The 20,559-nt window shown below is 44.0% G+C and overlaps 1 protein-coding gene across 1 annotated transcript in view; it reads right to left on the bottom strand.

Annotated features, from left to right (window-relative positions):
• Positions 1–15,777: 15,777 nt before the first annotated feature.
• The window catches only part of MMP2 (matrix metallopeptidase 2), a 45,524-nt gene continuing 40,742 nt past the window's right edge, over positions 15,778–20,559 (bottom strand). The window contains exons 11-13 of the mRNA XM_066583882.1: positions 20,219–20,378; positions 18,841–18,950; positions 15,778–16,705 (exon numbers count right to left, since the gene is read on the bottom strand). Of these exons, the coding sequence (XP_066439979.1) occupies positions 16,602–16,705; positions 18,841–18,950; positions 20,219–20,378 (374 nt within the window). The 3' untranslated portion in view covers positions 15,778–16,601. The remainder of the gene's footprint in view (positions 16,706–18,840; positions 18,951–20,218; positions 20,379–20,559) is intronic.

The raw sequence follows: 20,559 nt of genomic DNA, 5'->3' as shown, positions 1-20,559 counted from the left end.
CTGCAGGGGCGGTTTATGATGGCTAGCATGGATTGTAGCCAGTAGGTCAGGGAGCATGTTATCAGGCGGAGTACAGAGGGGTTTGTTTGGGGTTATGCGGTATGCCTCCCTGAAGAGGTGCGCTTTTAGAGCACGCCTGAAATTCTGCGAGTCCTGGATTGCCCGGGTAGCCTTTGGTAGTGCGTTCCAGAGGACAGGTGATGCTCTTGAGAAGTCTTGGAGGCAGGAATGAGAAGTTCAAATTAAAGGGGCGCTCAGTCTGGTTTCGTTAGCAGAGCGGAGAGCCCAAGCTGGGTGATGGATTGAGATGAGAGAGGCAATATAGGGGATATATGAGGTACAACTGCTGCCGGGACACATGCTTGTAGGCACCTGAAGGGAGCGGCACTTTGTCTGGATTGCACTTCCATGAAAACCCCATCACCAAAATCCACATTAAACCGCGTATCATCAGTGCGGATCTAAAGCCGACTTCACCCCTTCGATTGAAAAGGTGAAATCTGCATCAGATCTGCATAAAAAACTGCAGAATTTGATGTGGTTTTTAATGCAAATTTTGGTGCAGATTTCCCACTACAGAAACTCTGCACCATTTCCATGATGTGTGACTGAACCCTAAAACACATTTTAACCTCCAAAGGTTCTCCGCTGTAAAGCATATCCCGGTGTAAACGTCCTACAGACCGGCAGCCAATAACATCACAGCTGCTTATTGTTCTAGAACTTCTTAGAGACTTTCCTTCCCGTTTATAAACAGATTACAGTTACAAATGTCAGGGGTCATTCACACAGCGTATTCAGCTTCAGTCCGTGAATAACACAGCATTTTCACAGTTTAGGTAAGCTGTCCAGACAACGCGATATAGGCAGTACAATCCCACTCTGGGACCCTGTATCCCACTTTTTCCCGGGACCCCAGCGGGACAGCCTTTTTCACTTTTTCGGGACGTCTGGTCACCATTACAGTGATTACCAGCCGGGTTGCCGCAGATTCCCAGCTGGTAATTACTTTGCTGTGCCGCTGCTGGATTCCACTGACTGTAGTGTGTGCTTCCAGGATCTTATGTCCCCATCTCCCCTGACCTCTTCTTCTTAGTTCCGCAGGAGAAGAGGAGCGGGAGGAGGCGCTGCTGCGGGCACTGAGAAGAGGAGCAGCGGCTCTCTGAAGACCAGGAGAAGGTAAGTATATAGGGTGACTCTATTACTACTGGGGATACTGTATGGGGTCACTGTTACTACTCGGGTCAATATAGGGGGCACTGTTAGTAATAGTGTCCTCTATATCGGCCCCAGTAGTATTCGTATTACTACCGAGGCCACTGTGGGGGGTCACTTTTACTCCTGGGGCCACTGTGGGGGTCAGTATTAATACTGGGGCCACTGTGGGGGGTCACTATTACTACTAGGGCCACTGTGACAGTCACTATTAAAGGGGTTGTCCCGCGCCGAAACGTTTTTTTTTTTTTCAATAGCCCCCCCGTTCGGCGCGAGACAAACCCCATGCAGGCATAAAAAAAACGAACCGTCCAGTACTTACCCGAATCCCCGCGCTCCAGCGACTTCTGACTTACCTTGTGAAGATGGCCGCCGGGATCTTCACCCTCGGTGGACCGCAGGTCTTCTGTGCGGTCCATTGCCGATTCCAGCCTCCTGATTGGCTGGAATCGGCACACGTGACGGGGCGGAGCTACAAGGAGCCGCTCTCCGGCACGAGCGGCCCCATTCAGAAGGGAGAAGACCGGACTGCGCAAGCGCGTCTAATCGGGCGATTAGACGCTGAAGATTAGACGGCACCATGGGGACGCTAGCAACGGAACAGGTAAGTGAATAACTTCTGTATGGCTCATAATTAATGCACAATGTACATTCCAAAGTGCATTAATATGGCCATACAGAAGTGTATAGACCCACTTTGTTTCGCGGGACAACCCCTTTAAGGTCCATTTACACCGAACAGATATCGGGCAAACAATGCCCTACACTCGTCCCTGTGTTTCCTCGATCCCATGCTCCTGCACAGGAGCTAGCAGAGCTGGTTCGCTCACGCAGCAGCCAGCAGGAGTACGGGGTAGTGCAGGAGATTTCTCACTTCTTTCCCCCCCTCGCCCCTCTCTATTGAGCTAACACAGCGGCCATTCACTACTGAACGGCCGCTGTTTAAACTGCATGATCAGCAATCAGCTTCATCGCTCATCATTTATGCAGCAATAAAGATCAGCGATGATCGGCTGGATGACGTGATGGGGGTTAGGGTCGCAGATTCACGCAATACTTCCGCTGTGCTAGCGTGACGGCAAATAGAGCATGCCACGTTTTCTTTCACACTGCGGAATTCCGCCGTTGAATACCGCATCGTGAACATTGAGCTATTAGCTTCAATAGAACCTAATAGCTCTGGGGTAATGTCGCGGATTACCGCCGCATAAAACGGGGCAGAAATTCGGGCGTGGGCATTATCCCTTAATCGTAGCTTCAGGATGCCCAAAGTGCGTCAGCTGTTCTCTGGTGTGCGTACATCTGCTGGGCCGTCATATTAATGGGTTTAATAACACTAGGCATTTCATCTGTTTCTTGCACGCTGGTCATGTGACTTTAGTTAATATAAAAGCCTGCCTATGGTGGTGGATATAGTATTTCTGAAGGAGGCAAATGTAAGCCTGGTTCTGGGACTGTGGCTATAAAGTAAGTTTGGTGCTGGCAATGTCTAGGTCAGTGGTTCTCAAACTTTTTCAGCCATGGAGCCCTTTTTGAATGAAAAATTTCTCGTGGAGCCCCAAGGTGTGGTCTGGGGAGGGGTTGGGGGCGGGGCTTATTACAACATATGATTTTTACCTCCATCATTAGAAAAAGTACATTATAAAAGGCGGTTTAAAAAAACAACTAGGGAGGAGCGCTGGAGTGCTGGATCGGTTATTGATATGCATTATATTTGAAAATTAACATACTGCAGAATTAACTCCCCCACCACATGTCAATATCCACACGGGTTTTGTGCTCATTTTTTCCACAGTGTGTGGATGAGATTTTTAAAATGTCATCCACTTTGCTGCTACTGTAAATTCTGCAGCAAATCCGCCCCGTGTAGTAATAGTGACTCCCTATATTGGTGGTCCCAGTAGTACTGGTAGCAGCATGCCCTATATTGACCCAGTAGTAATAGCTTCCCCCATATTGGCCACAGTAGTAATAGTATCCCCTAATGCAGACCCAGTAGTAATAATGTCCCCTATTGCGGCCCCAGTACTAATAGACTCCCACATTGAAGAGCCAATTGTAATAGTGATCCCCTATATTGGTAGACCCAGTAATAATAGCAATCTCTATACTGGCCCCAGTAGTAATAGCATCCCTTATATTGGCCACAGTGGTAATACTGACCCCCATTATGGCCCCAGTAGTAATAGGCACCCTCAATGCGGACCCAGTAGTAATAGTGTCCCCTATATTGGCCTTAGTACTAATAGTGTCTCCTATATTGGTCCCAGTAGTAATAGTGACCCCCACTGTGGCCCTCGTAGTGATAGGCTCCTCCAATGCAGTCTCAGTAGTAATAGTGCCCCCCCTTGTAGCCCCAGGAGTAATAACATCCCCTATATTGGCCCCAGTCGTAATAATGACTCCCATTGCCACCCCAGTAGTAATATCATCCCCTTTTTTGGCCCCAGTAGTAATAGTGTCCCCTATATTGGCTCCAATAGTAATACCGTCCCTTATATTGGCCCCAGTAGTAATAATGACCTATGTTTTGGCCCCCGTAGTGATACGTTGCCCCATTGCCATCCCAGTAGTAATAGGCTCCCCATTGCGGCCCCAGTAGTGATAGCACCCCCCATTGTCACCACAGTAGTAATAGAGTCCCCAATTGCCATCCGAATTGTGATAGGGCCCCTCATTTCCGCTGTGCTCTTTAGATGCGGGGAGATGTTTAGCAGTGTAGATTACAATAGGAGTGATTGGGACAGCCATGGGCCCCCTTCCCTTGGAGTCTTGGGTTGCCCCTATTGTAATCCGCCATTGATCCCAGCTCTAATTACCCCTGTAGCGGGTTCCCGACAGCCTGTACTAAGGAAATCAGCATGCAGGACCTGTGGTCGGCATAGCAACATGGATCACATGACTGGAGACGGCTCATTGATATGTGTTGCTACGCCGACTTCAGGTCCTGCATGCTGATTTACTCTGTACAGTCTACCCAGACACTGCTCCAGGGGTGAGTATAGCGGGGACCTAGACCCTCCATCGGAGCTGCTAAGAAGCTCTTGGGGCTCTGCGGAGCACACTTTGGGAAACCCTGGTCTAGGTAATAATCTTGGTTCTTGTATGGTATTTATTTAGTAAGCTTACTTCTGTTATTGTATCTATGTAGTAAGCTCGGTTCTGGTACTGTGTCTATATAGTAGGTTTGGTGCTGGTAATGTCTATATAATAAGCTTGCTTCTGGTCTTGTATTTATGGAGTAAGATTAGTTCTGTTATGACATCTATACAATGAGCTTGGTTCTGGTACTGTATTTATACAGTAATCTTGTTTCCGTTGTTGTATGTTCCCATTGGAGATAAGCCTTGCCAGTGGTGTTTGGCAGCAGCCTATGGTACTTCTACATGGGATAATTTTCAGGTGATGAAGCGTCCTTATAGTCGTCCCAGCAATAATTGTTCCTTTGCTTTTACACAGGAGTGATGATGGCTTAGTGACTGAAGGCGGAGCAGGCCGGCGATCGCTTCCATCCCCCTCCACTGACAGTAAACAGACAGTCATTCATAGATGAGCAGCTGCCTGTTTCCACGGGCCGATTGCAGTTAGTTTTTATACCTACAAATACCGAACAATAAACGAATGAATTATCGCTTGTCGTTCAGTCGCCGGCAGCATTTACAGCGAACGATTATCTTCAGGTTACCCCGATCCAGCGACAATCTGAACAATAATCGTTCCACATAAAAGGGCCCAAAGTTCTTCTTCTCCCCAATGGAAACTCCTCCACTCTCTGCCGAGTGTGTACATGTATGGGGAAGTTGGGAGTGATAGCTATCGTCTTAATGAGGGTTTGCCTGACTAACAGCAAAAAACAGATTAATGGTAAAAGGGACGGTATGGTGGAGAACGAAGCAATGGGTGATGGGTAGAAGCCAAGGGGTTAATGTAGTTCTTGTAGTCTCTCCTGTGTTTGATGCCATATATTACCAATCATGTAGCTTATAGACATAGATTTCCTTAGTGGCAGACCAGCAGACAGAGGAGGCTGTTGTTTAACATACATTACTAACGTCCATAAATTAAGGGCACTTTAGATAAAACACACCGGAGTAAATGGTTGTATTTATTTCACTCATTTGTATAGCACATACATACTCCACAGCGCTGTACACAGTTATCATTTACATTGGACTTTGTCCCCGTGGGGGCTCACAATCTATATGAACACATGGCGGTAGATATGAATCCTGGACGCAGTGCTTAAAGGAATTGTCCAGTTGCAAACTATTGATAGACCCATTTGCAGGATAGCAGATGAGCAGGGATCCGCTGCCCAAAATCTCTACCGGTCAGCTGTCTTCTGTGTCAGTTCACTCATACACGGAGCTGAATTCTGGAGGTAGCAGACAGCTCCGCTACCACTTCAGTGGCTAAGTTGCTATTAAATTAAATAGCAGCTTTGCCTGTAATTAAGGATGAGCGAGTATACTCGCTAAGGCACTACTCGCTCGAATAATGTGCCTTAGACGAGTATCTGCCTGCTCGTCCATTAAGATTCGGGGACCGCCACGGCTGACAGGTGAGTCGCGGCGAGGAGCAGGGGAGAGCGGGCGGGAGAGAGGAAGAGAGAGATCTGCCCTCCGTTCCTCCCTGCTCTCCCCCGCAGCTCCCCGACGAGCAGGGAGATACTCGTCTAAGGCACATTACTCGAACGAGTAGTGCCTTAGCGAGTATACTCGCTCATCCTTACCTGTAATACTAAGTCCAGCCACTGCAGTGGGAACGTAGCTGTCTGCTTTTTGCAGAAATTTGCTAAATGCATGTGCACATCGGCTCAAAAAAACAGCTGATTGGTGGAGATCCCAGGTGGTGGAGCCCATTAATCTGTAATTCGTAGCCTTTTCTGCAGATAGGCCCATCAATATTTTGCAACTAAACAACCCCTTTAAAAGTAACAGTAGTAGTAATACTCCTATCTGTAGGAGAATACTAAAATAAGAAAAGCCTTACAAATGTTGTATTTATAGTAATGACGCATTTTCTCATTTTTACAGTCTTTTGAGTTCATGTAGTTGTTTTGGCGAATGGCCGCCTGTATTCTGCTATTGCTCCTTAGTGGAGGTATTCACAGACCTCTGCCGCACTTACAGCGGGGTCATCACTTGTCTGTAAACTCCACTAATCTCTGTGGCTGTCATGTTGTATCCAGTAGCACAGTGGGCGGGCGGCGATGGCGCTGTGATCACCTCCGCTGGGGAGCAACGGCCGGATATACACATTTCCTTATACCCACATTACGGCCGGATATACACATTTCCTTATCCCCACATTACGGCCTCTCTCACACTGGCGCTTTTTTACCATGATTAACGCTGTGTTTTCAATGCAGAGGTAATCGTGGTATAACGCTCCCATTGAAATCAGTAGAGACGCGCAGACATATGTTTGATTGTGGCGTTGGACAGCGCTTTCCAGCGTGGCGATTTTTGAGAGCTGTCTGCTCTATCTTTGGCCATTTAGTGCACCTTATCACCCATCACAGTGATGGGTTGCGCTGAAACACGCTGTTGGCCGCAGGGAGCTGCGGACGAAAACTACAGTAGAATCGATGAAAAGCGCCGATTTGGTGTGGATTTTGTCGCCAATTTCTATGTGGATCTGCAGCAGATTTCATCCTTTCAATTGAATTCAAATCGCATGGGTGAATTCTGCGGCAGATCTGCGCCAAAATCCGCAGCTAATCCGCAACGTGTGAACACACCCTAAAAACACGTCATCTAAACATGAACTGGAAGAAGACAACTGACCAAAAACTGTACATTTCAGTAGCAGATTTATAAATCACAGGAACATCTGGTATTTCCCATAATACAGTGTACATAAATACAGTATAATACAATGTACATAAATACAGTATAATACAGTGTACATAAATACAGTATAATACAGTGTACATAAATACAGTATAATACAATGTACATAAATACAGTATAATACAATGTACATAAATACAGTATAATACAGTGTACATAAATACAGTATAATACAATGTAACATTTGTATCACTTTCCCCTCTTTCTCCCTGGCAGACAACATATAAATCCTCAGACATGGCGGGTACAGTGTGTGGGACCCTGAGGGTGCGTTCACAACCAGCAGATTTGGTGCCGAAAACCACACCAAAATCTGTGTCAAACCTCATGCCAAAATCCGCCTCACAATCTGTACCGTTTACATGGATTTGGACACATATTTTGTAGCGCATCTGCACCAATATCTGCCACATGTGAACGCTTCCCAGACCTCCAGCGGTACCTGAGCCTCCCGGGTCTTCTTTCTGTATCTTTACAGGTGGATCCTTTTCTTCCTCTGAAGAATCCAGATGCCTCTTCTTGGGTTTCTGCTTCCCTCTGAGGCCTTTCTTCACCGAATCAGTCGGTGGAACGATGGACTTCATGGCCCTTGATGTTGTCTTCCTCTTCTTCCTCCTTTGGCCTTTGGTTGAAGCCATCTCTGAGTCCAAGACACGTCTTGGTCTTTTCTCTCCTTTCTCCCTCCGAATTTGCTCCATAAAATCGCTCTGCCCTGGTCCAGCAGACATCGCCTCCTTCTCCATCGCCAGTCTCCAACACTCTCAACTGCCCACTGCCGTGACAACACAATTGCCCTGACTGTAACCATGGCAGCAGTCATGTGATCAGTAACTGACCAATCACAGCCAACCATGATAAGTTTGAAAGCGTATGTCCGCCGGTCCTGAGATGGGAGGAAGGACATTTACAGGAATATTATCACTGTTTTCCTCAAACTAATGACAATCTTTATTAGTAAAATGGGAGCTCGTCATATCCGTGTGCTGAAGCCGTCTAGGACTTGGTGGGGGGTGATATTTGGGGGCGACATTCACATACATACAGGTTGTCTTTCTTTCTGCCATTTACTATTATTTTCTACAACATAATTTCATTGTACAAAAACTTCAATCCGTCCACCATATTAAGCTTCTCATAGAGATGAACACCTGTAATAATCCGCTTTGCGGTGGTGTCCTTGTTTGGCAGATTTCCTGTTATGTCGCCATTTCCCCCATATGACATGGGGATACCTGAAATCCAGGCCGGGACTCTTGTATGAATATGGTGACTAACCTCTTAATGACACGGCCTATTTATGTTTAAGGACACAACGATTTTTGACAGATTTTAATCTCCATTTTTCAAAAGCCATAACTTTTTATTTTTCTGATGATGCGACCGTATAAGGGCTTGTTTTTTGCGTGGCAACATGTAGTTTTTATCGGTGCCATTTTTGGGTACATAGACTTTATTGTAAAACTTTTTTTTTTTTTTATGATCGCAGGGAGAGAAAACGCATTAATTCTGTCAAAGATTTTTAATTATGCATCATAGATGACACAATAATTTTTTTTCTGCGGGCCGATTACAACGATACCAAAATTCTTATTTTTTTAGGTTTTTCCACTTTCTGCAATAAAAACCCTTTTTTTTGGAAATCTTTTTTTTTTTTCAAAATCGCTGCATTCAAAGTTTTATTCCTTTTTTATTTTTTTCATGGACGGTGCTCTGTGAGGGCTTATTTTTTTGCGAGACAAGCTGCAGTTTTTATTAGTACCATTTCAGGGTACATGCAGCTTTTTTGATCTCTTTTATTGCGTTTTTTGTGAGGCAAAATGCTAAAAATTAGCATTTTGCCTGTTTTTTAGCATTTTTATCTTTATATTTTTGCCGTGCTGGATAAAAAGCATGTTCAACTTATTGTACGTGTCGTTACGGACACAACGATTCCAAATATGGGGGATTTATTTTTTCTTTAATGTAATGATGATGATTATCTGTTCAGTCGCATATGACCTTCGGTCACTCTATGGATCAATGTTCTCTTTCACTGCTTCTTTCAGTTCCGCGATTGACATGTTCGTGGTGGCCCTGATTGTATCTAGCCATCTTGTTCTTTGTCGTCCAAATGTATGTAATACGGATCCGCAATCTGGATGTGTAACAGCTGAAATTGTATCAGTATATCATCAGTAACGGACACAGAAGAAAAAGCCGTGTGTATCGGCCATCCCTATACAACAATAATAATAATAATAATAACCACAAAGTTCATTAAATATGTAATTATATACATACACCACAAAAAACTATTTAAAGTGTCAAAAAAACCTAAAAACATTGATCTAAAAGGTTACCACAATATGTCACCTACTAACCACTAAATCCCCATATAAAGAATAACATGAGCTGCCTTCCCTACATATGTAAGTATAAGACGCTATGAGCATCCCGAGCCACAAACCGCTCCAGTATATCCTTATATGCGTCCGCTTACAGAGGTCATATATCATCAGGGAGGAAGGAGGATGAGAACCAGAAAACTTGCATCAGTACACAATGTCAGAGGACTTAAAAGACCCTGAAAACCGCATCAGTATAGAGTCTATAGAATCTACGGAGAAGCAATGTCTGCAATAGAAGTAGTCAAAGAAGGGGGATAGAGGTGCAGAAACCCCACGTGTGTCACCAGCTTAAATAGTAGTCAGGACTCCACTGTCATTCTTTACAGGGATTCCGATTTCCCACATATAAAGTTCAGCTCTTCTAGAAGGATTTTCCAAACATTTCAAAGGGGTGTGATTGTTGAAAGATATCAGTCAGGAGAAGGGGCCCAAAATGTTTCCAAGTCATTACATGTAACATGGAACACAGTGACATTACCAAGAACTTTAAATCCCTCAGAAATTGTTGAAAAGACCAGAAGAAAATTGGTCCGGTAGGCCAAGAGGCCTGTGGCAACATAAGAGGAGCTGCAGGAGTTTCTGGCAAGTACTGGTTGTGTAGTGCATGTGGCAATCATCTCCCGTATTCTTCATATATCTGGGCTGTGGGAGAGGGGGGTAAGATGGAAGTCTAATCTAACAAAGAAAAACAACCAAGCCTGGATATGTTTTGCCAAAACCTACATCACGTCTGCAAGAAGTATGTGTGAGAACGTGTTCTGGTCTGATGAGACCAAGGTTGGACTTTCTGGCTATAATTCAAAAAGGTATGTTTGGCACAAAACCAAACTGAGCATCACCAGAAGACTCCCAACCCGCAGTGAGGCTAGTGGAGGCAGCTTTTCTGCTACTGGAACTTTAGTCAAGGTGGAGGGAATTACGAACAGTTCCAAATATTAGTCCATTTTGGCACAAAACCTTCAGGCCTCGGCTAAAACGCTGAAATGAAGAGGAATTTCACCTTTCAGCACGGCGACCCAAAACATACCTCCAAATCAACAGAAGAATGGCTTCACCAGAAGAAGATCAAAGTTTGGGAATGGCCCAGCAATGAATCCCATTGAAAATCTGTGGGTTAACCTAAAGAGGGCGCTACACAGAAGATGCCCGCACAATCTGACAGATTTGGAGTGCTTTTGCAAGGGAGAGTGGGCAATGTTGCCATGCTAATAAACATCTACCCAAAACGACTGAATGTTGTCATAAAGTCAAAAAATACGTCAACAAAGTATTAGTTTTATGGGTTTATATTTATGCAAACACATCATTTTAGCTTTTTAGTTTTTTTTCCACCCTGAAGGACTTTACATTGTTTTTTAATGGAATTGTACAGGTAACGCGTGAAGGTGAAAAGAAATCTGAAATGATGAATCTTTATTGTATTTTTTAACATGACAGAAACATGATTTTTAACTGGTATGTCCGCCTGCAGACGGCCGGGTCGGATCCGGCTGCGAGTATTCTCACAGCGGGACCCGACCCAAGCGCCTGCAGAGAGCAGCGCGTACTCACTCGCGGCCCCGGCTCTTTCATGTGCCACTGCCGGGCAGCCGGCGCATGCGCAGAGTGGGGCCGGCGGCCGGTGAGTGGCATTTCTGTGCGGAGCTCTGCGAGCCCTGCACAGAAATAGGACATGCCGCGGTTTGTTTGCTGCGCGGGATTTTGCGCAGACAAACCGCGGCCGTCTGCATAGGATTGTGTATTGTAATGCACTCCTATGCAGGCGTCCAGGGGCGGAAATTCTGCGGGGAATCCCGCCTCGGAATTTCCGCGCGTCTGCAGGCTGCCTTAGTGTAGACTTTTTATATCCACTGTACATTGGGCTTTGTCCCCATGGGAGCGCACAATCTAAATTTACCCGTGAGTGTGTTCTTGGAGGGTGGGAGGAAACCCACAAAAACACGGAAATATGGAAAGCAATCAATGACATTTTATCTCACTTTTGCAACTGTTTGGGGGTTCATGTTTTTTTTTGTTTTTTGTTTTTTTTCAAATTACAGCATAGTATGGGTCTGTCATGTTTTCTGGTGTTTTCCCATAGGCAATTGCAATTGCAGGTCCTCCACATCTCCCTGAAGCCCACATGAAGACCGGTGTCACACGGTGTAAGCATATTTGTGCGTGTTTTCCTGTACTTTTTGCAGCACAAATTATGCCCTTTTGCACGTGCAGAAAAATACGCAACCATGCTCCCATTTATTGAAATGGACAATTAAATTAATTAGTTCAATATGTGTTATTTCCGTGCACAGAGTGAGCCCTCCCTGACCACTGACTCATTCTTTGGGTACAGCTGTCATAGAGCACTTTGCCTGGCACAAGAAACAAGAACTGCCTCCATAACTTGTACCTGACTACCCAGAACTGCCATCTTGCTCTATTGGCACTCCATTTATTAAAAGACTACTCAGACTCCTTCTCACTAGGAGCCAGTAAAGAAGCATCTCCTAGTGTTACCTACAGCATTAGATACCTCCCGCTGCCTTGCCTGGCCGAGCCCTCAATCTGATCCTCTTCCCAGGACTTCTCATCAGCACTGTCCTGCCCCCAAATCTCCTAGAGCTGGAGCGAGCAGACAACCCAAGGAGCTGCTATTTCAAATGGTTGCCTGTGGGTAATCCTCCTGCCCCTTAGCAACATACAGGCCCCCAGGCTTCCCCACACTTGTCTACCTGGGAGGTCAGCCTGGACTGAAGACTATTCCACATGGGTTGTTTATGAGCTTTCAGAGTTCTCATCAGCGGATCTTCACATAAGATTCCTCCAAGGTTGTTTTTTCTTTGTCTCTAGTAACATATATAATAATTCACCATTCTCCCTTCTCCATTTGAAGTGTCCTGTCTTTAAGAACCCATTCAAAACCCACTGCCTGCCATTGCATGGGACTCCAAATTTGGAACATGAGATCAAAGGATGTCAATCTCTCCACTTCTTTAAACCACGAAGGAAATTTTAATTAGCATGAAATACTTTTCTCTGTTTTCTGTTGTCCTTGCATCCTGCCCCCCTAAACTAATAAACGTTATACAATACATTGTATGTACCCCAAACTACAGCTCACCCTGCAATGAACACATCCTCATACAGCTTTGTCAATGGAAGAATAAAAAAGGTTTTGGCTTTTGAAAAGTGGAGATGAAAATGCACAAAAATCATCGCATCCTTAAGTAATAAAGTGGTCTGCATCCTTAAAGGACTCAGAAAAACAGGGTTGAAGGAAACTGACAGCCGTGACCATTTTATCAAAAAATATGAAAATGCACTATGGCAAGGAGAGGAGCCGTCATATTCCCCGACCCCTTATATAAAATTGCGAGTATTTCACTTTTCAAAAAATGTGTTTTTATGTTGTCCCCTGCATGTATGTGTGCCTGGTAGCCCTTGTGTTGTAGAGGGTTGGTGGGCTGCTCAGCAGATCAACATGTCAAACCCTGGAGGTGCTGCTGGGCACCGAGTTTCCCTGGGTGCCAGCTTTCAAGAGGAGAAGGTACCAGGCATGTCAGTGTGGGCCCTGCAGAGCACAATGCTGACATGGTGCTGAATTTTGAGGCACTTAGGCCGAATACCCGCCGCTAATCCACAGCAATGTCCGTCCATAGACATGCAATGTTAAATGATTCTCCCCTGCCTACTAGTGGAAACCAACTGCAATTTTCCGCTCGCAGGTGAGAATCGCAGCATATTGTATTCTGTGCGGAAAATCACGTGGACGCTCTCCATTGCAATTAATGAAAGCCGTCCGTCCCGCGATACTTCCGCAATCAGCACTATGGAAGTACCGTGAGAAATCGCATGACAGCCCAGCACCGGCGTGTCATGTGCTGCATTGGGAATGCGCGCCAGCTCACCAGGCGAGACACTCTGCGGGGCGCCGGGTCTGATTTCACTGCGAGATTTCGTGAGGCCAGAATGCTGTTAAATAGAGGCCAGGAGACGTGTGAAATAGGAAAACTGGGCGCTAGTAGTAAGGAGTGTGGTGTGACCTTGTGAAGTGTCAGTGCAGTGTGTGAGGAATACAGTCCTGAGCACAGCCATTGTGGAGCGTGTCAGTGGGCCACTGGGCCGTGGATAGAGGCAGATCGCCAGGGATCCTAAGAGGAGAGGTGTAATTGGGGTCCTGTAACGATGGGGCACGTAGAGAGAAAGTTCTCACTCATTGGCCGTTCTCACTCATTGGCCGTTCTCACCCTCCTCACCACAGCATTACATTAAAGGGTTGTACTTTCTTATGATGTGTTGCTGCCCCCTTGAAATGAAGATTGACCATCATACCTAAGCAGGAATTACTTTAACGAGACAGGGAGTGATTCAAACGCAAGTTTACTTGCAACATCCTTGAATCCTCTAGCAGCCCCCACCTCACGTCTCCCACCAGCCTAGTGGCCTGTTCTAACTCACAACCTGTCTGTGGCATTCATGCACATGGCAACTTTACAGGTACCCAACGCAGAAACTGGGTGCCTGATGAGCATGAAACAATGCTCCCTCAAACTTGAGGAAGACCACAGGGCTGAAATGTTGCTTCTGTTGGTGATGGGGCAATAAACTACTTTTTTTTGCTGCATCCCTATATGCTGCCGGTTCTACTTTTTTCATATGGACTCTGCTTTGGAGTTTTCTCAGTTTGAACCCTTTTCCTGGATATTGCATTTTCCGGCCTGACCCAGTGTGGGGTGGTTTTTGGTGCTGCTGGTACAACCTTTTTATAATTAGTTCCAGTCATCTGGATGAGGTGTGATGACGGGAGGCACGTAAAATTTGCAAGTTGCAAATTTAACACATTGCAGAATTCCAAGGCTTAGGCTTACTCACATGACCGAGATTATCTTGTCAGTTTTGTGAGATGTGATGTGCACAAAACGCACGCGAATATGAAATCTATTGTTTGAATGGCTTTATTCACACAAGTGATTCTTCCTTGGAACGCCTTTCCCATTCTCAATGGGACATTGTATGGCACTCGCATGCCATGCGATGTGCAGGCGAGTACGATGTTTCCTATTGAAGTCAATGGGATACACTTGCGATCCTGTCACACGTGTCACTATCACAATTTTACAGAAGGGACGCGAGTTTTAATCAAAAACGCTTTGTATCGCCATGAAAATCACACATTGAGAGGCACGATATCGGGATGAGCTTCTCGGCCTGATATCGCGCTCGCCCATGTGAATATAGCCTTACACCTGAATTCCTGCTGTGGGTTTGCAGCAGATCCGCACTAGGATTCGCCAAAGCTTATTCAGTTGGGTTAATACTGGGTGTTTCTGCCCCTTTAACCATTTATAATACGCACTTGTATATATTACATATGTGCATATACTGTACTGTTTGTATGATATAGGAATATATGCTGTACTTAAAGGGGTTGTCTCGTGAAAGCAAGTGGGGTTATACACTTCTGTATGGCCATATTAATGCACTTTGTAATATACATCGTGTATTAAATATGAACCATACAGAAGTTATACACTTACCCACCCCGTTGCTGGTGTCCCCGTCTCCATGGCGCCGACTAAAGCTGCTTCTTTAGTCGCACGAACAGTCACGCTTGTGCACCAAAGGATTCCTCTTCTGTCTACCTCCGGGCTCACGAGCGGCGCCCTGGCTCCTCCCTCTTCTCCGCGTCATCGTAGCTCCGCCTCCGTCACGTGGTGCCGATCAGCCAATTAGGTGGCTGTAATCGGCAGTGGAACGCAAGACAGGAGAAGATAATCCATGGTGCACCATGGGAGAAGACCCGCGGTGCACCATGGGAGAAAACCGCGGTGCACCTTGGGAAAGGACCGGCGGACATCTTTAAAACAAGAAGCTGCTCGAACGGGGATGCAGGTAAGCGATTTTTTTTTTTTTAAACAACAAAGGGATTGTTTTTAACGGGGCACAATGTGGGGGTAGGAAGAAAAAAATTTTTTTTGATTTCGCCGCGGGACAACCCCTTTAAATAATATGCATATAATTTTATTTTGCGCTGTATGCTGTATTCAAATGAGTGACTTTCATGTTCGAGTTCTGTCCAATTGCGAGATAGACAGAACTTGCACATGAAAAGAACTCATTCATTTCAATAATGATTGTTCTCTTGGGCCAATAGTCCAAGTTAGAAAAATTGCAGCATATCTTATTTTTGGGGTGATTCTTGTTCAAGAATCACTCATCATTTTCTATGGGAGCATTAAAAAAAAATAATAATAATACGGCACAACATGAACCACTGTTCATAAGGAAGGATCATTAGTGATAGAAAATGGTTTTCTTTAACACATGAAAATATCAGCCAGTAGATATCATTGTTGTTTTTATTCTGCACCTTCTGCTTTGGTCGTCCTGTAAATTGTAAATGTTACTTTCAGGGAAATATAATTGTACATGTTTGATACATTTAGAAACAGAAAGTAATTCCCAATGAGTACAGACCTCAAATCACAGCTAAACAGTAACAACTGGATTTCAATTTAAAGGATTGTCCAGGATTGGGGAAAAAAAGTCAACTTTTTTTCAGAAACAGCACCACGTTAGTCAATGGGCTGTGGCCGGTATTGCAACTCTGTCCCATTCACTTGAATAGGATGGAACTGCAATATAAAATTCTGTCCATGGGCATGGATTCCGCTGTTTCTAAAGACAAGTAGACTCTTTTTTTCTAGTCCAGTAAAACTGCTTTCATTTAGAAGATGAACGTCATTTCATACTGACATTCATCTATCTACAGTATACTATTAATTATGTCATTTACAGAAGTCTTCACAAGTTTGTAGGCAACCTGTGCCTCTATCCATGGGTATGCGAGTATATCATCGGTAAGTGAATGGCACGGTGATCATTTATGTAGTTAAGGCGAATTCATTGATTGGCTTGTAGGAAAAATAGGAATAATTCTTCTGCTTGATATGTCTCCACTGCCATGTTTCTTATATGCTCTTCTTGGATACGCAACACATTAAATTATGGGAAGATGAAAATGAGGTGCTACTTGCAGATACTGTCAAGATACCAGTACCAGACTGGTCATTTAGCACAGTTTTGTGGCCAACAATAAAACCATACACAAGTAGGTTGGAATACATACAAATGACAATATATGGTTAATGCAACATTGTATAATTCAGCAACCAAGCCAATCAGTTTTTATATTTCCAATTTTAACGATCTTCAAGATCTTATCTTCCATTTCATGATAGTACTGGTCTTTGAAGAAATAGCTGTAGCCTAAAATATAAGAATCGACATGATAAAAGTTGAAATATTTGATGATTGGTTCATACGTGTAAAAATAATCTCATGTTGTATTTAATATTTCTTGAAACATGGATGAAAAATGACAACATTCTATAGACAATGAACGATCAGTGCATTAAGAACAGCTTGTTATCATCACTCCTTAAGGAGAGCACCTAGAAGGTGAGTGAGGAGACTTATAAGGCCATGCATGCTCCTTTGGGAAATATATGCAAATAACCAAGCCAGAATCCTACTGCACACTGATGAGGGGCAAAAACCCCTGAAACAGCTGTCTGTGTATGGTTTCTGGCTTGGTTTGGCATTGCTATAAAAACCTGTATAAAGGGTCTGACATTTTGATTTGCAAGAATGCTGCCATCCAGTAGGTGGTGCTGCAGAGGTATTGTTTTATCTTCCTTATTTGCATATCTTGTGATCAGTAACATGGTACCATGTGATGGACGCATCACAATCTGCTCTCAGATAATGTGATGACCTCTCTTCTGCACTGCAGAAGGCAGCCACGGTATAAAGAGTATACCAAGACTGGTTGAACCATGGACAGACATCTGACAGACCACACAGCGGCAGGCCATGTGTGCTCGATCCTAGAGGCAAGCATTGCGTGGCGCGTCTAGTATCTTATCAGTGACTTGACACAGTGGACCAATTGACCCAACAGTACAACAGCAGGGAAGTTAGACAAATTTTCACAATGACCATTGTAGCATGCCTCACGTCGACTCAGGTTCAATAGCCAAAGACCAACAGCTGTTCCCCTGATGACTACGCGTCATGGCCAGCAATGTTTTGCATGGGCCCAGGAAAGACGACAATGGACCTTGGACACATCGTAAATGGTTGTCTGAAATAACGAGTTATTTTCCTGCTGAGCCATACAGGTAGTCGGGTTCACATCAGGTATAAATGCCATAAAGCCATATAATATTTTTGCACCCTTGGAGTTCAACAGACCAGTGGTGGTGGTGTCATGGTCTAGGGAGTGTTGTGTTGGCACGGACTAGGACCGTTGGTCATCAACACAGAATCTTTGAATGGTAAATGTTACAGGGACCTTCCAGCTGACCATCTGCACCCATATCTTCTGGAAGTCTTCTCTGACCACAGTGCTATCTTTCAACAGGACACCATCCATGTCATTGAGCTCAGATCAGTAGGGAGTGGTTTGGGGAACACAACAATGAATTCTCCGTCCTGCCTTGACCTCCAAACTCATCAAACTGTAATCCAATTGAACATGCTTGGGATATTCTAGGAAGGACTGTGAGTTCTGCTCCCACTTATCTGCAAAATGCACATCAACTGATGGAGCTGCGGTGTGGGGATGGTTTGAGTTGAGTATGGAGGATGTTTGCCAGCTCATTGAATCTATTTCCCAATGTCTGAAAGCCATAATCGCCTAAAAGGGAGGACCAATCTGATATTGAGTGGGTATTCCTAATGCAGTGATCTTTCAGTGTATATCCATAATATATAACTTCCACTTAGCTATCACTCTGCTGCTGCTGCTGTCATACATGGTGACTACCAGATAGAGAATACAGCAGTCATGATAAGTAAACACATGGCTAACCACCAGGGCCTAGCTGATCCAGTGGTCTTAGATGATAAAGGCGGAAATGTTCATTACACCCTCTCAAATCTGCTACTCCTTTCCTTCTTTCAGCCAATCCACTTCTTCTCCATTAAAAAATCTTGTCCACATGGATTGGAAAAATTTAGGTATGGATTTGGCCACTGTAGATTTACTGCGTATTCACTGCCAGTTTTCCCCTGTGGGGGGTCGGCAGCAAACACACACAATGTGTGAAGGCACTCTTTCACATGGATCTGCAGCAGATTTCACCCTTTCAGTTCAAGGGGTGAAGTCTGCTGTGGATCCTGGTCAAAATGCACACCAAATTTGGCATGGAATTTAATGTTGATTTATAGAACCAATTTTCTGATGTAGAAAAGCCGCACCAAATCTATTACATGTGAACACACTATAGATGTAGAATTGAACAGATTTATTTATCTTTCTACTTCTTTACCCATTTCTACCCCCCTTCCTCACACCTCCCGCCAACCCCATCTGCATGTCTTGGATCAAGTTTTCTTACCACTTTCTCTGAGGTTAAATACAGCATCTAGATTGTCGTGGACACCATTCCATGAATCCGCAATTAATTTAGGGAAACCAGTATCCATTTTCTGCTTCCCTTCATTATATCTGAGAGAACAAGAAAAGAACCTAAAAATGATACAACTAGCACAAAAGTTTCCAAACAAATCTAATCAAAATAAAGTAAAAGAAGAAATAAATCTTGTTACTTGCATAGCGCCAACTTATTCCGCAGCACTTTCATGTAATTTACTTATTACCCCCCACCAAGCTGGGTACTCATTTTACCGATCTCGGAAGGATGGAAGGCTGAGTCAATCAAAGTCATTCAGTGATCAATATATGACTAATCCCACAATCAAGTAGTCATACAGAAGTTTACAGTCCTAATGTTTTGTTTGGTGACTCTCTAGGTCTTAATACCTCCCACCAATCGCTTAAATGAGGGTGCTAAACCACTCCATTTTGTGTTGCACCCCTAGGGTTAGAAGTGGCTTTGCTTGTCTCTGCTTAAAGACACAAGCAGAGCAATGTACGAAATTATAAGCTTTCTATAGAGCCGTACACTGATCTGCATTATTTATCCTGCATGATGAACGTAAAAAAAAAACAATACATTTTTTTTTATTTCATGGCACCCCATTTACAGGAAAAAACTTGAGAAAAATGATCAAAAAGTTGTATATTATTTCCAGTGGGACAAAGAGAAACCAAGGGTTGTCCTGCAAAAAACAAACAAACCCTCACACAACCCCTTGTTAGTGTGGTCCGAAAAAGATGATGGAAAATGGAATTTTTCTTAAAGATATTTCATTTTTAAAAAGTAGTCCATCAATATCCAAACAAACAAAAAAAAATGGTATCATAATTAGAAATGAGCAAGCGTACTCGCTCCCCACCCCCCGCCGGCACCCGAATCTTTAGAGACAAGCGGGCAGGTATTCGCATAAGGCACTACTCGCTCGAGTAATTTGCCTGAGCGAGTTCGCTCGCTCATCTCTAATCATAATCGTACTGACCCACAAATTAAAGTTATCATGTCATTTTTGACACAATGTGTATGACATAAAAACAAGAGCCGCTGAAATAGGGTGAAGTTGAGTTTTTTTACATTTTTTTACTATGGCACATTAAATTGTATCTTTATAACTCGTCCTGCAAAAAAGAAGCCCTCAGACAGCGACATTGATGGAAAAATAAAACTGCTTTTTTGAAAGAAGGAAGGAGAAAAAAAATACGGAAGAAATAGAAAGGGGGTTAATATATGTATATGATTAATGTAACAGTTTCAGACTTGATCTTCTTCAGTAAGACTCTGGAAAGTAATAGCTCAAAATAATTGTTTTGTAATGGTCTCAGAGAAATATCAGCGTTACCTCCAAAACTTGTCCCCAGCGAAAAAATAGGTTTTTTTGTTTTTGCCCCAGTTGAATGCAGCATCCACCTTCTTGATATCTGATGGTAGTCCGAGGTTAGTTAACTTTTTAGGAAATCCTCTTTCTAGTGTGTTTGAAGAATATACCCAGTATTCATCGCCTGTTAGACAAAGCATACAGAAATTCACAAATTGTATGCAAATACAACAGCAAACGTATAATATTTTCAATATTGCTTAATAAAGAAAATAGAAAGTCACTCCTAGTATAATGCTAATGCAGTTACTTCTGTACCCACTGAGCAATGCTCCAAAATCACTATGCGGACGCCCTTTACCAGT

This window comes from Eleutherodactylus coqui, chromosome 11 (assembly GCF_035609145.1).
Source record: "Eleutherodactylus coqui strain aEleCoq1 chromosome 11, aEleCoq1.hap1, whole genome shotgun sequence".
Taxonomy (NCBI): domain Eukaryota; kingdom Metazoa; phylum Chordata; class Amphibia; order Anura; family Eleutherodactylidae; genus Eleutherodactylus; species Eleutherodactylus coqui.
This window is presented reverse-complemented; position numbering and strand designations above follow the sequence as displayed.